The sequence below is a fragment of the Lutjanus erythropterus genome, chromosome 7 (genome assembly GCF_056507025.1).
Source record: "Lutjanus erythropterus isolate fLutEry1 chromosome 7, fLutEry1.hap2, whole genome shotgun sequence".
NCBI classification, from domain to species: Eukaryota; Metazoa; Chordata; class Actinopteri; order Lutjaniformes; family Lutjanidae; genus Lutjanus; species Lutjanus erythropterus.
This window is the reverse complement of record NC_139323.1, coordinates 17835741-17853330: the sequence shown is the minus strand read 5'-3', so window position 1 is coordinate 17853330 and position 17590 is coordinate 17835741. Positions and strand designations below refer to the sequence as shown.

General features: G+C 40.5%; 1 protein-coding gene across 2 annotated transcripts in view; it reads left to right on the top strand.

Annotated features, from left to right (window-relative positions):
- Nucleotides 1-17590, top strand: part of glis1b (GLIS family zinc finger 1b) — a 98301-nt gene that overhangs the window by 34025 nt on the left and 46686 nt on the right. For both annotated transcript variants that reach the window (XM_084722993.1, XM_084722992.1), the window contains exons 2-3: nucleotides 2442-2634; nucleotides 4352-5882. In XM_084722993.1, the coding sequence (XP_084579119.1) occupies nucleotides 2442-2634; nucleotides 4352-5882 (1724 nt within the window). The remainder of the gene's footprint in view (nucleotides 1-2441; nucleotides 2635-4351; nucleotides 5883-17590) is intronic.

The window sequence follows — 17590 nt, the reverse complement described above, 5'->3', positions numbered from 1 at the left end:
GGTGACTATGATGTGTGTGAGAGTGAGCATGTGCATCCAGTCAAGGCCTCATTGACCGACTGCCAGTCCATTCAGCGCTGCCTTGTGATGACAGTGTTTTTATTTGGTTGTTTGTGTTTTTGTGTGCATGCATATGGACAGTCAAGGCCTAATTAAAAGATCTCTGATGATGTTAGTCATCTCCATCCTGACTCATGTCACTTCTGGCCATCCTGATTGAATTACTCCTGACTTCGGGCAGGGAAACACTTGGCTTCACATCAGCGGGCCTTGAAACTTTCATACAGAAACACAGTCGCATACACTGAGCAAACAAGCACTAAAAAAAAAAAAAAAAAAAGCAGAACAATCCAGGATTTGGTAAACAGAACAATTTGTATTGCTTGAAAACAGACCAGAGCTGAAAGACATCTTGCCTTCTGTTAACGGCTTTGAGTGAAACCAGCGTTGTTCCTGCGGTCCCCTGGCGATACTGGGCCGTTTGCATTGCTCGCTTGGCCTTTTCTCCACTTCTTTGTGTTTCTGCTGTGACCTGTGACAAGACAGATGCAGAGGAGACTAATGATACATCGACTGTAGGAGGGACGTGTGTAAAGATGTGCCTTAAAACGAGGATAGCATGGCTCACAAAGTTCCTTGTTTTCTCTTTTCTTTTGTTCATCCTTGTAACCTTTTTCCCATATTCCAAAACACGTCCTCCCCTCCTCTCTTGTACTGTTTACTCTCCCCCTCCATCTGTTACTCATGTTGTAATATCTTTCTCCTTTGTTAGTCTTTTTCCCCTTTTCATCTACAGCCGGAATCCTTACTTTTGCTCAATATTTCTCACACTATTTTCACATTTAGTTCATTTTTTGCCCCTTAAATCCTTTTCTTTCATTTCAAGTACCTTTTTATGTTTCCTGTCTCATATAGGGTGTTTGGGTTGACTTTATTAATAATAGCTCATAGTGTGTGATAACATTGTCAATAACATCGTTAGGAGAAAATTGAATTTTAGAAATTGAGTTAGGAAAGTTGGAACAGGGGACATGTGGCCGCCTACACATGAGTGTGTGTGGGGATATCAGCTTACCCTTCACAAATATTTCCTCACACACCGAGGCCCTCCCTTCGTTCACTTTCATCTCTCGCTTTCCTATTTTTAATATTTTTTTTGATCAGTTGTTTTCAAACTAGGGTTCAGGGACCAACAGGGGTCCTTGAGTGGATTATCAAGGGTCCCCAGAGAAAGATCAGAATGTAATTATTATTGTCTCAGATCAGCTATATATATATATATATATATATATATATATATATATATATATATATATATATATATATATATATATATGTAGCATTACTAATACAAGTACATTTTATTTATTATAATTTAATTGTTTATAAACAATAAAATAATTATATTAAGTTTCACTGACCATTTTAATTTACCATTTTTAATTTTAATTTACCATGTTTCTATTATAAAGTGTTGCCTTGGCAATGAAGACTTTGTCTTCTTCGAGCTAAAAAAAATATAATATTAATAATCATAATATGGGAGTCTGTACAACATATTTTGTTACACCTGGAGAAGATTTGTAGGCCGCAGCATCTCTGCAGCATCACTGTACTTGTGTTGTTGTTGCAGCCTCTGTAATTTGATTATTGCTGTTGCCTACATTGCAATTTTGATGATATTTTGATTAATTGTGCAGCCCCAAGTGACATAAAACCTGAAATCACTGAACAAGATTTTTGATTAAAGAAGCTGAAGCAAGTCCAAATGTCCGTGACTTGGCACCTCTAGTTTAAATCACTGAGTACTTACACCCCACTTTAATTGCAAAGGTTTTTTTTCCAAAATAAATACTAAATTAAATAATTACAAAATGACAAATAATTTAATCAATTAATGAGGTCAGTATTTTCACAAAAGGATTGACAGCATAACATTGGAATAACTGATGATAAACTTAAAGGGACAGTATTTAATTTAGATTCTTGATTGATACAGTGGTTGTACTTTTACTCGCTGGATCTTCCGGACACATTAGTTTGAGTTAGTTTATTTTTCCAATATGGACACATCGCCGTTTGGAATACAGTTCCTCAATTAGTCCAGCAATAATGTTTGGCAATAAATCTCTCTGGCGTTATTCTTGCTGTCACCAGTCAGACTGTGCCAAAGAACAATCCATATATCACTAGATACTACAGCTGTGGCAGCCAACAGTTCTTCCTCAAGAGAATATTCATAATCTAATAGGATTTCAACATGTCGCTGATGGCATGGATCCCACTATAAACTGATTATTCTTCCAGGGCAGTCAGTACATCACTTTGGTCCAATCTGTTTAGCCAGTTTTTAATTTGAGAGTGACACCGGGTCACTGCTCTGCAAGCTACAACACTCTCTAATGTCTTCACATGTGATATTTCTCCCGCTCTTCTTTCAGTGAACGGTGCCTACTGCTCAGAGAAGGACGTAGACTCTGAGCTGGGCGACGCTGAGGGTGCCCTGATGCGATGTGGGCAGAGCTTGCCACTGCTGGTGGGGGGTCATTTAGGGGGGCTTTATACCCAGAGCCTCCACTGCGACAGACCTACACCTGACCTCCTTCTGCAGGACGGCCCTCAGCAGGACACCAGGTAAACTGTCACTATCATTGCCGTTTTGAAATGATTTTGTTCCTGTTCCAGTTTTGAATGTTTCCTGTTGGGTGTAGTGTTACTAACAATTTGCAGGTACAATGTGTTTTTGATTATCTTTGCTTTTGTGGATCAGATGCATACACATATGTAGCTGGAAAGCTTTACCCAGCCTCATAAAACACACTGAAGGGGTTCAGAGTACAACATTTATGTTACACTAATGCAATTCTTCTGTTGTGCAATCTTCGACTACTGTTGGTCAAGTCAGAAAGAATTTCCAGTGAAGCTCTCCGTTGTGGGGTTCGTCCCTCCTCCTCTCTATCCTCAGCCATCCGACCAAAAGTGCTTCTGGACAGACATTCACTGCTTTCATATTGTCTCTCAATATTTTCACTACAGCCAAACAGGAAATGGTCCTTCTGAATAAAAAGAGGAGGTGGGGGGGTCAGGTCTTTATTAACAACAACGATGACAAAGTCTGCCAGTGGCTCCCTCCAATCCTAGCTAGCGTTAGCTCTGTTTTTCCCCCGGCGTGCTCAGGGGGAAGAGACAAAGACGATTCCTTCATGAGACAGCCCGGAGAAAAGAGAGCTCTTCTCACATCACTCAGGGGCTTTGGACAAAATCCATAATGAGCCAACTGACAGGAATGATTATGTAGGAGATCACAGCAACGCATGGAGAAATCTGACCTGGCTTCCCCATTCAGCAGGGCAAAGATTCCCACCATAATACACAGTATTGTAAACGGTGACCCTTCATAGGCTGCAATTATGCCACCAAAACAGGTGACTCCCTATTTATCCCCAATGTTGGGTTGGGTTTAACCCCTTTGTGTCATCAAAGCCTGTCAGATGGACACAGTAGCCAGTGGCCTCTCGCTCTCAGTAGCCATCCATCCCTCCCCCTCTTTCTATTCTTAGTCATAAATGCCCATTCATATCCTCTCACTACCAGGAGATCCTGTTTCATTTATTCATAAAAACACTAGATATTACCTGGTATCCAGCATCACCAAATGATGCCGAATCCTTAACATGGCACACACAACATTAACGTGTTCTGTAACAGGGATTATGAAGTTAATGTTACTTTTGTAAAGTTGCATTAACTTCAGTATAGCTTTTAAATGTTTTTTTTTTTTTTTTTTTGGTAAAAACATTTGTATTGATCACATTGTAAAAACAACAAAAGAAACCAACATGAACCAATAACCTCTAATGCAACCTGTGTAGCCTGGACAGAACTTATCACAGCACACCCAGCTAGTGTGTCCTCATCAAAATAAAAACTGTCTAGAAGAAATAAGTTACAAAGGTTTCTGTTTTAATATTACTTTGTTCTAATATGGTTCAGTCATTTTGATTTCCTTCATATCCCTCGTACTTGTTTGCCAGTATGAATGTGAAATACGTCTAAATTGCATTTATGATTATGGTCTTACAAAGTCTTAAATTTGACTTGAGAAACCTGCAGAAACGGTGCATGAGGTCCCTGTTATGAATGAGAAACTTTAAAATGTTTTAGGTCAGTGGGCTTCATTTCGGATGATTTTTATGTAAACTGAGAGAATGACTGGAGCAGGAGGAGGGGTAAGCAGGAGGCTAAACTCTGACAGTGCTGCTGGTGGTGGGAAGGATCAACCAGCCAATATCTGTCATCAGTCTCTGAGCTAATAGCGCTCATATTCCTCCGTGTCTTTTTCTCCTTACAGATCCTCCTCTGCCTTCCAAAGGACCTTACCGGGGGCCTCACCCAGCCTGGGCTGCGGTGGTGCCAATGGGGATCACTCCTCTCTCCCTTACCCAATCAAACAGGAGAATTCAATGGGCTACAAGATCTCCAATTTGGCGTCCAGGGTCCATAGCTCATCTCAGGACGGGTTTCAGAACTGTAGGGCAGTTTTGGGGGTGACAAGGGATGAGATAGTTGGAGCGCCACATGTTAGCAACAATGGTAGCGGCGTATGCACGGTGAGCACAGGTAGCGCTGTGTCAGGAGACGCAGTGCAACCGTTTAATAATGAAGATGGCTCCTCCCCACTGGCTTTGTCCCCAACTGGCTCCCGTCATTCAGCGCGGCTGCTCAGTGCTAGCAGTCTGAAGAGACGCTGCCTGTCCCTGGCCTCACAGTCCACCGCCGCTGCTGGCAGCACTGCTGCCACAGATTCCCCGTCAGTTACTGCCACCACGTCCGAGGAGATCAATATCACTGCCATCATCTGCTCCTCCTCCCAGATGTCGATGGTTGCCTGCGTCAACGGGTTCCGCACTAACCTCTCGCCCAGCCACGCCAGCAGCGCCGGCTTGTCCTCCTCTTCCTCCTCCTCCTCTACATCCCCACCCTCTAACGCCTGCTCACGGGAAGCCCCCCAGAGGCCCCCACCTCACGGCAGCCCCCAGCAGGCCACACTACAGGAGAGCTGTCAGCTCTCCTCACCTGCCACCTGCCTGCTGTCTCTCTCCTCCTCCTCCTCTTCATCCACCTCGTCAGTGTCATCAGTGGAGCCAGAGCAGGGCCAGGGGCTGAGCCAGGGGCTGTGTGAGGAGCAGGGCTCCATGCTGCAGGGGCGTGGGGCTGGAGGAGGAGGAGGAGGAGGCGGCGGCTCGGACGGGTTGGGGCTACTGATGAGTGGGGGCCTGATGTCTGGGATGCTGCATCCGGGGCCTGAAGCTGGGGCTCTCCTGGATGGGGGCCAAAGATCAGGGGCTACCCTGAAGCAGGAGCCCCTGGATGATTTTTCTCCCAGTGAAGACGAACTATTTCAGCACCACTATCATCATCACCATCACTTGAGTGGTCGTAGCGGGCACCTCCGTCACCCTCACCACCCCTCTCGCCCTGCTATGCCTCCGCCCTACCACCTGCACCAATACGTGGGGCCCAGTTCAGGGGGCCTGCTGCACCACCAGAGCCAGCAAACCCCACCAACCTCTTCTGTGGGACTCAAACCGACCTCCGGAGGCCCTGCTGGGTCACACACGGCCCAAGAGCGGGAGGAAGTCGGAGGAGGAGTAACATTGGCAGACAAGCAGGTTTGTCGCTGGATTGACTGCAGTGCTGCCTACGAGCAGCAGGAGGAGCTGGTGAGGCACATTGAGAAGGTCCACATCGACCAGCGCAAAGGTGAGGACTTCACCTGTTTCTGGGCTGGCTGCATTCGCCGCTACAAGCCCTTCAACGCCCGCTACAAGCTGCTCATTCACATGAGAGTCCACTCCGGAGAGAAACCTAACAAATGTATGGTGAGTTATCATAATCCTCTAAGATTATCCACCCCACACTGGCCAGACTCAAGTTATATACACAACACATACATACATTATTGTTGAAAATCTCTTCATGCTCAGCTGCCTCACTTTTACTACTTTTTGTCTCTTTTCAAAAGGATTAAGTTGTATTTATTGAGTTAATATGAGTCTAGTTTGTTCCATAATTGCAACCATCTGTTAAAAAAATGTTTTTTGTTTGAATTAAACACACGCACATATTTCTCAGAGGAATACAGCCCCTCCAGATGATTTTTCCTCAACAAGATATGCGTCCATTTTGTCCAAAAACAAGGCTGGACTTGCTTCACTGCTGATTACTTTTCAACATAAACTTTTATTTTGTTTTGGTTGAGAAACAGCTATGATTGTAATTCCTGTATTTTTAGTGGAACATATAAAAAAAAAGATTTTGTTTCCCTGCTGAAGATGTGAGCTGCTGTAAAAGCAGCACTACCTTGTCAGTATAAATAGATTTGTGGTTATATTCTTTACAGGTAAAGCTCCAATTCCACAAGTCAACACACTAATCAATGTCAAGCTGTCACTCCCCGACGTCCCCCTAGCAAATGGAAAAAGCCCTCCAACCTTAAGAATGATTTAGTCCAAATACACAATTAGTCCACAATTTGTGTAGGGCGAAGCCATGTTTATTTTCATGAGCACTCTGTTTTTTTGAGAGGGGATTCAGATCATGAAAAGCCAACACATATGGTTAACATAACCAAACAATGCCTACACTTGATCCTTTTAAATGGGGGCTTTAAATGTTTAGCTGTCCCACAAGTATTAAGTGAATTGGCTTCATATCCAAGCCAAACATGAGCAGAAATGTAGTAGTCTGGAGAAGGGAGCCACAGAGGGATCGTCGGTAACATTTGGTAGTCTTGCTCAATTCACGGCTTCACCCAAAGCCCCCTGTCAGAAGTGGTCCTCTTCAAGTTCAGGAAGCCATCCAAATCCTAATTATTGAAAAACTTGAGTCTGCAATATTGCCACAGCACCTGTTTTATCTCAAGGCCTTTTTTTTCTTAAAAGAAAAACAAATCCAGGTCTTGTTTATTTTTCTAAATAACAGTGGCTTGTAAAATTAGGTGAGGTGAGGGTCTGTTAATAGAAAGCTGTATTTTATGGCAGTTTTCTGTGAAGTAATTCATGTTGATTCTGACTGATTCTGATACTTGTTAGTGCACATCTGAGCCGAATGCTTATTCAAGCCAAAAAGACACAAACTCGACTGTTGCTGCTGTTCTCCCTGCTTTGCGTCACTCCAGGGTATTAGAGCTCGGCTTCCTTGGCTCAGCGTGAACGAAAAATTTGGAAGTAATTTGCTGCTTTGTGCGCTTCCCAACCATTAATTCTTTAGGAGTGTTGTATTAAAGGCTTTCATTTGTCTTTTTTTGTTTTTTTGTCTTGTTGTTGTTGTTGCTGTTTGGATCGTTGTGCGAGTGTATCTCAGGTCCAACAGGGCCTGAAGTCTTATTTGGGTTAGAGCTGGGCGATATGGCTTATAAATATCATCTTCATATTTTTAAACTATACCACCACAATATACTATATATACATATGTATATGTATACACATATATACATAAAGTAGTCAGGGGCTGGGCAGTACGGACAGTGGTACATTTATAAAATATTAACACAATCAGAGTACTCATCAGTAATGTGAATATAATGAGGAAGTTCAGAAAATTACATCACTTTACTTCAATGCAGCCTTTAAAACCAGGAAAAGACACACTTATATCATACCATGATATATAACAATATCCAAAATCTAAGACAAGATCTAGTCTCATATCAATATCTCTTATCAATATTATATTGATATCAGACCTAATTTGGGTGACATGCAACAAATAGACACATAAAATATGCATAAAATATGTGAATGTAACAGGGCTGCACGATTGGTAAAAAAAAAAATCTTACTGCAATTTTTTTGACAGACATTATGATTGCAATGTGATTCATTTTACATTTTCACCGAATGTTTTCTACATCTGAAGAATTCCAGGTTTGCAGGCCAGTGCATCTCTGCAGCTTCATTACTTCATTACTTCTTTATAATGCTGTTTTGTCACACATTTTTCCTTTATTAAAAAATTGTAGCCTCTGTGATTTGAATATCACACTAGGCCATTATGTAATTTTGATAATTTTTCAATACATTGTGCAGCCTCAGTACGTAAATTATGTATGTGCAGGTTTTCCTCCAGTGTATTGCAAGCTCAGTGACCCACTTGGCCTAAGTTGACCCCTTGCCATGCCTAAGCCTCAGGGAATTTTAGTTTTGGGGATGTATTTTTTTTACAGTGGGGTGGCTCAGTTAGAAATACAGATTTAATAGTTGTAAAACTCACCAGCAACATCTGTTGATTAAAACGTGAATGCACAAGTCCCTCCCCTTTCAGTGTACCTCATGGAACGTTATTTCAGAAGAGATATCAATGGTTGTCAACGGTGAGAGACAAATAATTTTTTGTCATTTTAAAAGTCAATTTTACAAGTCAGGAAAGTTGCAATTTATTTTGTTTTGTAGTTGAAAACACAGCATTCCAAGACTCCCCTTGTCAGATTCTTTGTAAAACTCTACTATTGATTTGATTTTTTTTTTTAATGTGTGTTTAATATATGACTTATTTATCAAAACACATTACGCTGCAATACTTTCAAATCTCCAGTCAGCTGCCTGACCAACAAGGCCTTAATTTAGGGTATTATGAAATCATGTGTTGTGGCTTTTTTAAATTCTCAATTCCATGATTCCAGACGTTATTTTGTTATCACAGAAACTATAGGCCCCTTAATGCTGTCACTGGCCCACACCAGGCCCCTGTCAAAGGGTTAGGGTTAGGGTTTGACCTCTGTTAAGTGGCAACTATCTTTTAACATGGGACCAGCTTCGCTAGGGGAAATCCTCATGTGGATATATATTGTACTATATGCATACGGTATATAGGTGTATGCATGAATATGTCACTGTGAAGGTGTGTGTGTGTGTGTGTTTATGAGTGTTTTTGGAGATGTTTACCATATGTGAGTGCTGGAACAATTTGGCTCAGTGTGGACAAGCCACTGGACTCTGTCTGCGGATGTGAGGCACTGTGAAACTCTGCTACACACCCTAACCTCCTGATCACCCTTATTTCAATCACACACACACACACACACACACACACACACACACACACACACACACACACACACACACACATTCACAGCCATGCAGTAATATGAAAATGGGCTTATTGTTTCCATTGACTCTCACAATAGGAAGTATTGATTCTGCGTACAGTATGTTGGGCTGTAACACTCCTGCTTTTCTGACAGAACATAAACAGAACTGTGAAATGTTTTCAAGCTTGAATCAACACATCTAATCAGCAGGGATTGAATGTATGTTGATGTGGGACTTCGGCAGATAAACTTGGAGGGCCAGAGAAAATAAACACACTCTCCGTGTGTATTTGTAACTGTGTTTGTGTTTGCATATAGTCTATACGGAGTTAAGTAAGTACTATGTACTTTTAGGAAACCTGGTGTCTCTGTGTGCATTTCAAAGAGCGTGCATGCTCTTGTATTTTCATTGTGTCCATCCCAAATCCTTATTTTTTTTTTTGTCTGAGCTTATGTGCTTTTTGGCCACTAGCACTGATGCCTTTTGTGTTTGTTGTGCTCATGTAATAGACAAAGGCATTCAAGAATTCAAGCAATTCGAATGGAGGAAGCAGATGAGACATTCTGTTTTAGGACCAAATGCTCTAGAAAAACCGGAGCTAATCCCTTTATTATCTTTCCAGCGGCAGATTCCAGCGGGTGCTCATGAAACACGGCTCTCCTCACATCCAAACATAACACATCTCTCTCCTCTTTCTCTCTCACCCTCTTTCTCCTTCTCTACATAACATATACTGTATCTCTTTTTCTTCATACAGCTGCACAGCATTTGCTTCACGCTGCGTCTTGGCAGGAAAAAGTCATTATCACAACACACAAGTCGTACCCCGACCCCTGCGTGGGCCTGTCACAGTCTGTACCTGGCTAATATTTTAAGAAATTAAAAAAAAAAAAAAATCAGTTCCTTCCATATGTGATGATGACTGAGTCTGTGGCTCTTAAAAAGTTCTGCTACCTTTTAGAAAATATGTTTGGTTCCCTCTCCCCGCCAATTAAAGGCAGCCCTGGGCTGTTGTGTAGGGCAGGCAAGCGCTGAAGGACACACGGGCGAAAAGGAAACAGCATAATCTCTCTGCAATATCCTGTTGTGTTTCATGCCTAATTCACTTGTTGTTTTAGTTTATTACATTTTTTTCCTGTGTCTGCATAAATATTAAAAATATATCCAGCAAGAGTAGCCCTGACATGGTCCCAGACTTTGATATTGTTCTGCTTTGTCAGAGGCTGGCCCAGCAGATTTGAAGCGTCTGAAGACAGAACTGTGAGCTATGAGGGTCAGAAAATATCCTCCTAAACCATGCAAGCTCTCTGTGTGTGGAGGGGACAGAGCGTTTATATGGTAGAGTGACTTCAGGCAGGGGTACGCGCCTGTGCACTTTATTTGGTTTCTTTGGCGTAGCTTTTTTGGTCATTTTTTGTTACTCTTCAAAACAATAGTATGCTTTAAATGTTATTGGAAGAGGTTATGTTGTTGTGGGATAAATTCAGTCTGAGGTTTAAGGCACGGAACCTGATTTAGTGGTTTTGTTGAGCTACTGGGTTTAAATTCAGCATTTCAAAGTAAGAATCTGTTGGAAAGATGCAGTATTTTTAGAAAGTCTAACAAAAGCATAGATGATGTCACTAAGACAGTTTTGGCTTGGATACAATATTAAGAATTCATTTAGATTTTTGTTTTTGCACTCATAAAACAGACAAATTTATGAGGGCATGATTACAAGTTTTATGCAAGTAAAGTAAGGTGATCTTTCATAATCCCTAATTTTAATTATGCTGTATTCCTATGGTAAATTAATTTTTTCACGGTTTCCGTGGGTCCTTAAAAAGTCGAAAATCCAATAATCTGAATTTTAGCCCTAAAAAATGTCTTAAATATGATTTTGACAGGTCTTAAAAATGACTGGATTATGAAGATAGCATTACATTTATAATGTTGCATAAACTTAAGTCTTGGTTTAAACTGTGTTTTGGGGATAAAAATGTATTGATCATGCTGTAATAACTACAGAATGGAACAGAATGGTCTTACATTACACTGTTTTGATGGGCAGATCTTATGGAGAGATTAACTATTATCAAGCAATTAATAGGTGATTAATTAACTTAATTATAGTTTTTTGCTAGTATGGAGGTGAAATACTGTAGTTCTCAAATTGCATTCATAATAGTCTTTAAAAGTCTTAAATTTAAATTGTTGAAACCTGCAGAAACTCTGGTTTTGTTTATTTGATTAAAATTCCAAACTTCTTCTGCCAGGGTTCATACCATTAGGGTGATGTCACTGACAAAACATTTAAAAACAAGAGAAAATTCCTCCGTAAAAGGTTAGATTCACATGCTTTAGTTTTATTCATGTTAGAGCCAAAGGCGGGACAGAGAGCCACTCGTCCATTTCACAATGATACAACACAGCCGGCATTAGCTGCTTAATGGGAGCCTGTCCAAACAAATACACATGTGCGCACACACAAACACCAAAATGCACACACTCACTGACCCACTCAGTCAAACCACTTGTTGAAGGAAAGTTGGATGTTGAGGCCCGCTGGAAAAAAAGTGTAGATCATGGAATTTCCTCTTTTTTCACTGGTGTGAAACCAGCAAACATATATATTTAGATTTACTAGACTGATTTTTGGAGGAGAGTGGCAAAATCCCTCGGCAGCAGATGTTGAGACATAGAGTGCGGGTCGATGCCAAGATGGCGTGTGTTTTCGGGAGTAAATGGAGTCTTTTGTGAGCAATCAGCTCAGACGCAGGAGATGAAACAGGGAGTGCCATTAGCTAATTAAAACTGAGGTTCAGCACATGACCCGACTTTTCCTCTGAATGTCGCTTGAAACTGGAGCTGTCTGGGCACTGGGTGCGGGCGGCGAGTGACATTGATATTAATGTGTTTGTACCCGTATGAGCCTCTGACACTCTGGCCTGTCTGGACAATTTAGAGGCCACAATCTCTGAGTCCAGTTTCTGAACCAGCAGGGCCCAAAACTACCTGTAGTCAGGTTTCCTACTCAGTATAGAAAGGTATGGAATTTGATTTAAGTCATTTCCAGGTTTGGATCGGCATGGAAAAAGAAAAGAGAGAAGACAGAATATATAAAAATATTTGTATTTGTATTTTCAGAATAGCTCCTATTCTGTTTTCTAAAATATGAAGTTCTGAATTTCTAAAAAATAAAATGATCACACAGTGATTTTCATGGTGTTTGGAGCACATAGCCAGCAGAGAAGGCCAGAATGACCTAGATATCATTGAAAGCAATGCAAGAAGTGTGGCATGTGACTAAACACACTCCTGCACAGAGCTGCCTCTATGCCTGCATGTCACCGCCTGCGTAACAGCTCAACTCCAAGTGCTTTAAGTTATTCGGTGATGTAATTATCAGAAAAGTCAAAGGACTATCTCCTGTACATTAGGAGACCTTACCTTTATGGCTGCCTTCAGTGTCGTTTCCACAGTTATAGTGAATAAACAAGATGGCCCAGGCACCATGACAATCCAATTATTTCACTTTTTTAAAACAGATTTTTGGTTCTTGTTTATAAAAGAGACTCCAAATATGGGGGAACAGTTATATAATGTTATTTATTCAGTTTGTTATGGAAAAATAATGAGTATAGCTAGCAGCTATTAGGTTATTTCCTCTTTAGGCCATGATGTTCGACAGTAGAATATCGACCAAGTGAAGAAGTGTGGACTGATGAGGCCAGAATGGGTAAATGTAAGTTTTCAATCCCAAGTGTCAAGCCCGGTTGGTCGAAGGATTCCACTTGGGAAAAGAAAGCTAGTTGCAAACTTTGTGTGAAAATGTTCAACATAAGGGGATAGTTAGCAGTAGCCTAAAGTACCTAGCTACAATTTTTCTGACAATTATTTGGCTACATAATAGAATACATAGTTACAATTTAACACACATGTACAGTTGGATTTTAAAATAATTTATTTACATAATAAACAGTCAGGATGTCTCAGTGGTACTTTTTCATGCCCAATACCAATACAGCAACCTTGAGTATTAGCCAAGGCAAATCCAAGACCATCGTTTTCCCATTTTAAACAGCTAAGCTGTTAATAATATTTTTGTATGGATGCTTAGCCTGGCCATTTAAAAAAAAAAACTCAAACCATGGAACAAAATTATTCAACTTACCCAAAGGAGGAAATGCATAGCCCAAAATAAGACTCAGTTATTCAATAGTGCTGCTTCTTTTTATTTATACTTTTTCACACACTCAGAACTTTCAGCAGCATTTTTAATGGTCAGCACCTCTCAAAACTGTTACTTGTGACACTAATCTATCTTTACAGCATGTTGTTCAGTGTTTAGTTAAGCATATATGGGATAGTTTAGGCTAATGGACTGTAATCAGATTACCTTTTATTTTTTTCCAATGTCTGATTCAGTGATTTTAGCCGCTGTCAGCCCAATACTGATAGTGAGTATCATATTGACACATCTATAATAAGCATCTAGCCATTTGTAGTCAGATATCAAATATGGTCTGAATAATCTGCAGAGAAGTCTGTAATTTTCAAATGTGTAGAAATCGTGTTTAGTGAAAATATAGGAACACAGAGAGGCTCTGCAGTACACACATATAACTGTTATTTCTGCAGAGTGTTGAATGAATGAATGTTTAGGAGCTAAGAAAGCTTTCTCATTCCTTAAAGTGGCACATCATTCCTCAGTTAATAAAAGCTCTAAAAAAAAATCTCCAGAATTGCAGTTACAATGTTTGCACCCAATATGCAGACATCCAGACTGACCCGAGGATCTCAGGCATGCGTGGAAACCAAATTACTAACACAAAGTATTATGGATCAGCGAGGCCAAATGGTTCCTGCGGCTGTACACACACACACACACACACACACACACACACACACACACACACACACACACATTCACTACAGTGTAGTGGGAGAGGAGAGGTCTGTATATGGCTCATTTAAAGTAATCAGGGTCAATAGGCGAGAAAGGGCATTGATTTAGCATGTCAGGAGTAACTGCATGCTAAAGAAACAGAGCTCCTCAAGTCTGTCAAGTTGGCACTATTGCAAAGACCTAATCAAGCCCAAATACAGACCTGGCAGAGATCAACTTATAGCACTTTATCTGAAGGTCCCAGACCTCTGCTATCCATTAAATAATTTTCAGAATTAACTGTGTCAATCATTCCCTAGGCAAATGAGTTCACCAGGTAGCTAGATAGTCTAATTTCTTTCTACAAACCCATAATCTTGTGCAGTGGTTATCCTCTGTCTTTCTGTCAGGCCGGCTTTGCAGTGCGGTCGTCATGCTAATAGTAACACAGTAACACTGTCCACATGTGATATTGGTATGATGAAACTGCTGGCAGAGGGGCTCTGGGACTGATGTTTTGGCATCCAAATGAAAGCCCTGGATAGATGGATCTTGCTTGTTTTCCTTGTTGAGTGGACCAGGCCAACTTCTTGTCAGGCTGAAAAAAGTTTTCCAGTCAATCTTTTGCAGTAATGTGGTCCAGTACTCTGCAACCCCCCCGACACCACCCCCGCTCGCCTCTCTTTCTCTCCCGCTATCTATCATTTAGATCTGAATTTAGCTGCTTTGATACACTCAACACTTACTGCACATACGCAACCACAACATGCGCCTCTGGATCTGTTTGTTCAGCCAGACACGGAAACACTCTGTTTCAAGTAACAACTTATCTATCAGTCTATTTGTTTGTTTTTGGCATTATACACAGAAATTTGATAGAATTATTCCATGATGCCTGTGGAACATATATTTGATATTTTAGCTCTCGATAGACCGAATCACTGTGACCTCGCGCTAACAACAACAGTCACTTCCAGGAAGGCAACTGGCAGTTGATTTGAATTGCAGTTATATGGAAAATCTGCAAATTTGTTTATTTCTGTTGTCGTTGTCAGCTGTAACGATAATATATAAAGATATAACATTAAAGGGACAGTTTGCCCATAAAATGTGTATTTTCCCTGTTTATCCATCTAGATAGTTTTTGTTTGAGTTGCAGAGTTTTGGAGATATTAGCCTTCTGTCTAATATAATGGTGTTAGGTGGCACTCGGGCTTGCGGTGCTCAAAGTTTAAAAAAAAACGCACATTTGAAAAACTCAGCAATGTCTCTGTGCAGAAATTATAAACAGGTTACTCAAGATAATAAAGATTTTAAAAAGTTTTGATTGAAAAGTGCAGGAAAAGCAAAAATAAATAAATAAATAATAATTTATTATTTTTTTACCAATTTTAATTTTATTGTAGGTAAAAAAAAAAAAAAAAAAGATAATTCATACATTTATTATAAATTCTAACATTCAATTATTGCATATTCAATATACTTTGAATGCTAGTATGAGGCAAAAATGTTCTAGTTTTGCTTTAGTTTATTTTTTTATTTAATATTTAAAACCTCTGAAGTTTTACATTTTTAATTGAGAGTAAAAGTTTCAGTTGCTCTCTCTTTCTCAGTCCTTATGATGAACATCAGCATGACAAAAGCTGTGTGCTAATACCATGCTGATTTTAACAGGATTTTAGTACATTTTCATTGATTCCCTGGTAAAGTGTGCAGAGTAATGTCTTGCTCAAGACATGCCAACTTGTGCCAAAAAGTGCCACGGGTCTAAAGCTGCTGGTGCAGAGGTTCTTGCCTGTGGATTACAATCATAAATCATAAAATGCTACAACAAAAATGTTATCACCAAATAACTGCCAAACATGTATGCATGTGCATTATGGACAGCACCCTTGTAAGAAGGGGTGATTCAATCATGATTCAATCATTTTTAGTGTAACATCCACAATATAAGCAGTGGAACATTTCTTTAAAATACTGTATTACAATGAACTCATGCTACAAAAGGTCAAACAACTACAGCTACCTTGCTTTCAAACTCATCACCAGGTATCAAAGTGTGCAGGATTTACTACGTGATACACTCTAATTGCATTTGTCTGGAATGCAATATTTTGAGTTTCCCCATTTCCTCCACATTTAATCACGCTTTGGTATCGGAAACCTGAAGACCTAGGCTACGGCTGGTTATACATTACGCAGAGACTGTGTCATATTTGTGTCCCATCCAAAAGCTTAATCAGTTTAACCTCTCTACTGAGCCAGATCAGTTTACTAATACATCAGATAGATGAGGCTTGGGTGTGTATGCAGGGTCTTGTTCAGGGGTCTGATGCATGGATGCAAACCGTCTAGACTCATAAAATCTCCTCTGGTTTTAGTGCTCAGTAGTAGTGCTTTTGTTTGTCTTCCGTCATGGATCATGTGCATTGTGGAGGCGTACAGGCAAACAGATAATTATAGCCAAAGTATGTTAGTGGCATTTTATGGGGCAAAGACATAACAGGTCCTTTCTCCTCTGAGACTAGCATCCTGACCCACTCCTCACATTCACACACTGGCCTCGTTTTGTGCCCAGACAATTTGTACCACAGTAGCCACTCCACAAACATACCCACCAAACAGTCAGTAGGTAGTGTGTGTGCAGCGTGTGCGCTAAACAGAGGTAAATCTCTCGGAGCATCCAGATGTTTTTTTTGCTGACTTGTCAGTGTGGCAGACAGCTCTGCATATACCCTTAGAAATAAAGGTGCTAAATAGAACCATAAAGAGTTCTTCAGCTTGTCCCAGTCAGAACCTTTGGTCCACCCAAAACCTTCTCTCAGTTCTTTTCTTTCATCAACATGGAACTCAGGCATCTAATTTTGAACCATTCTGTGCATTTCCACCAAAAATTAACTGGTTTGGAACCTGCTCAACCCAAAAAATAACAGGTTTTTCTTGAGAACCAAAGTGAATGTGTCATATTCTACAGGTTATTGTGCGTTGTGCAGAGTCCTCTCGATAATAACCTTGATTAGATCACTTGGATCCAGTCAAAACTGGTTGAAATACAAGCTACTTAATTAAAACAGGTTCAAGAACCACAGCTCATCTGCTGGAAAAGGGCCCCCCCGAGGGTTCTAGCAAGAACCTGTCCATATTCCAAGAGTGCCAACAAGAACCCACCCAGGGGGTTCTACCAAAAACCCTATTATTTTGCAAGGGTTTCATCTAGAACCAACCCAAGGGCTTATGCTCGGAACCCTTTTATACTTATGTGGTTTCACCTCTCTTGTCTTCAAAGGGTTCCAACAAAGAGCCACACTGTATTCACTAGATGAGGCAAAAGATTATTGAATCCCATAAATTTTATACACTAAATCAGCACAAAAATGACAATTACCAGCATAAACAAACTACTCAGTCCAGCAGAGTTGGCATGATGCAAAATATGGTTCATCGTGACAAACTAGTTACAACCCGGTGCAGAAAGCCAGAGTGCCATAAACTCTGCTCCTCCTACTGTTGTATGGCATGAAATGATGCTAAGAACATTAACTATGTATATATACATTCATATTTAAAAGTACCATTTGAAACATGGGTGAACATTTGAATATTTGAGGATGAGGGTTATGCAGTCTTAAAA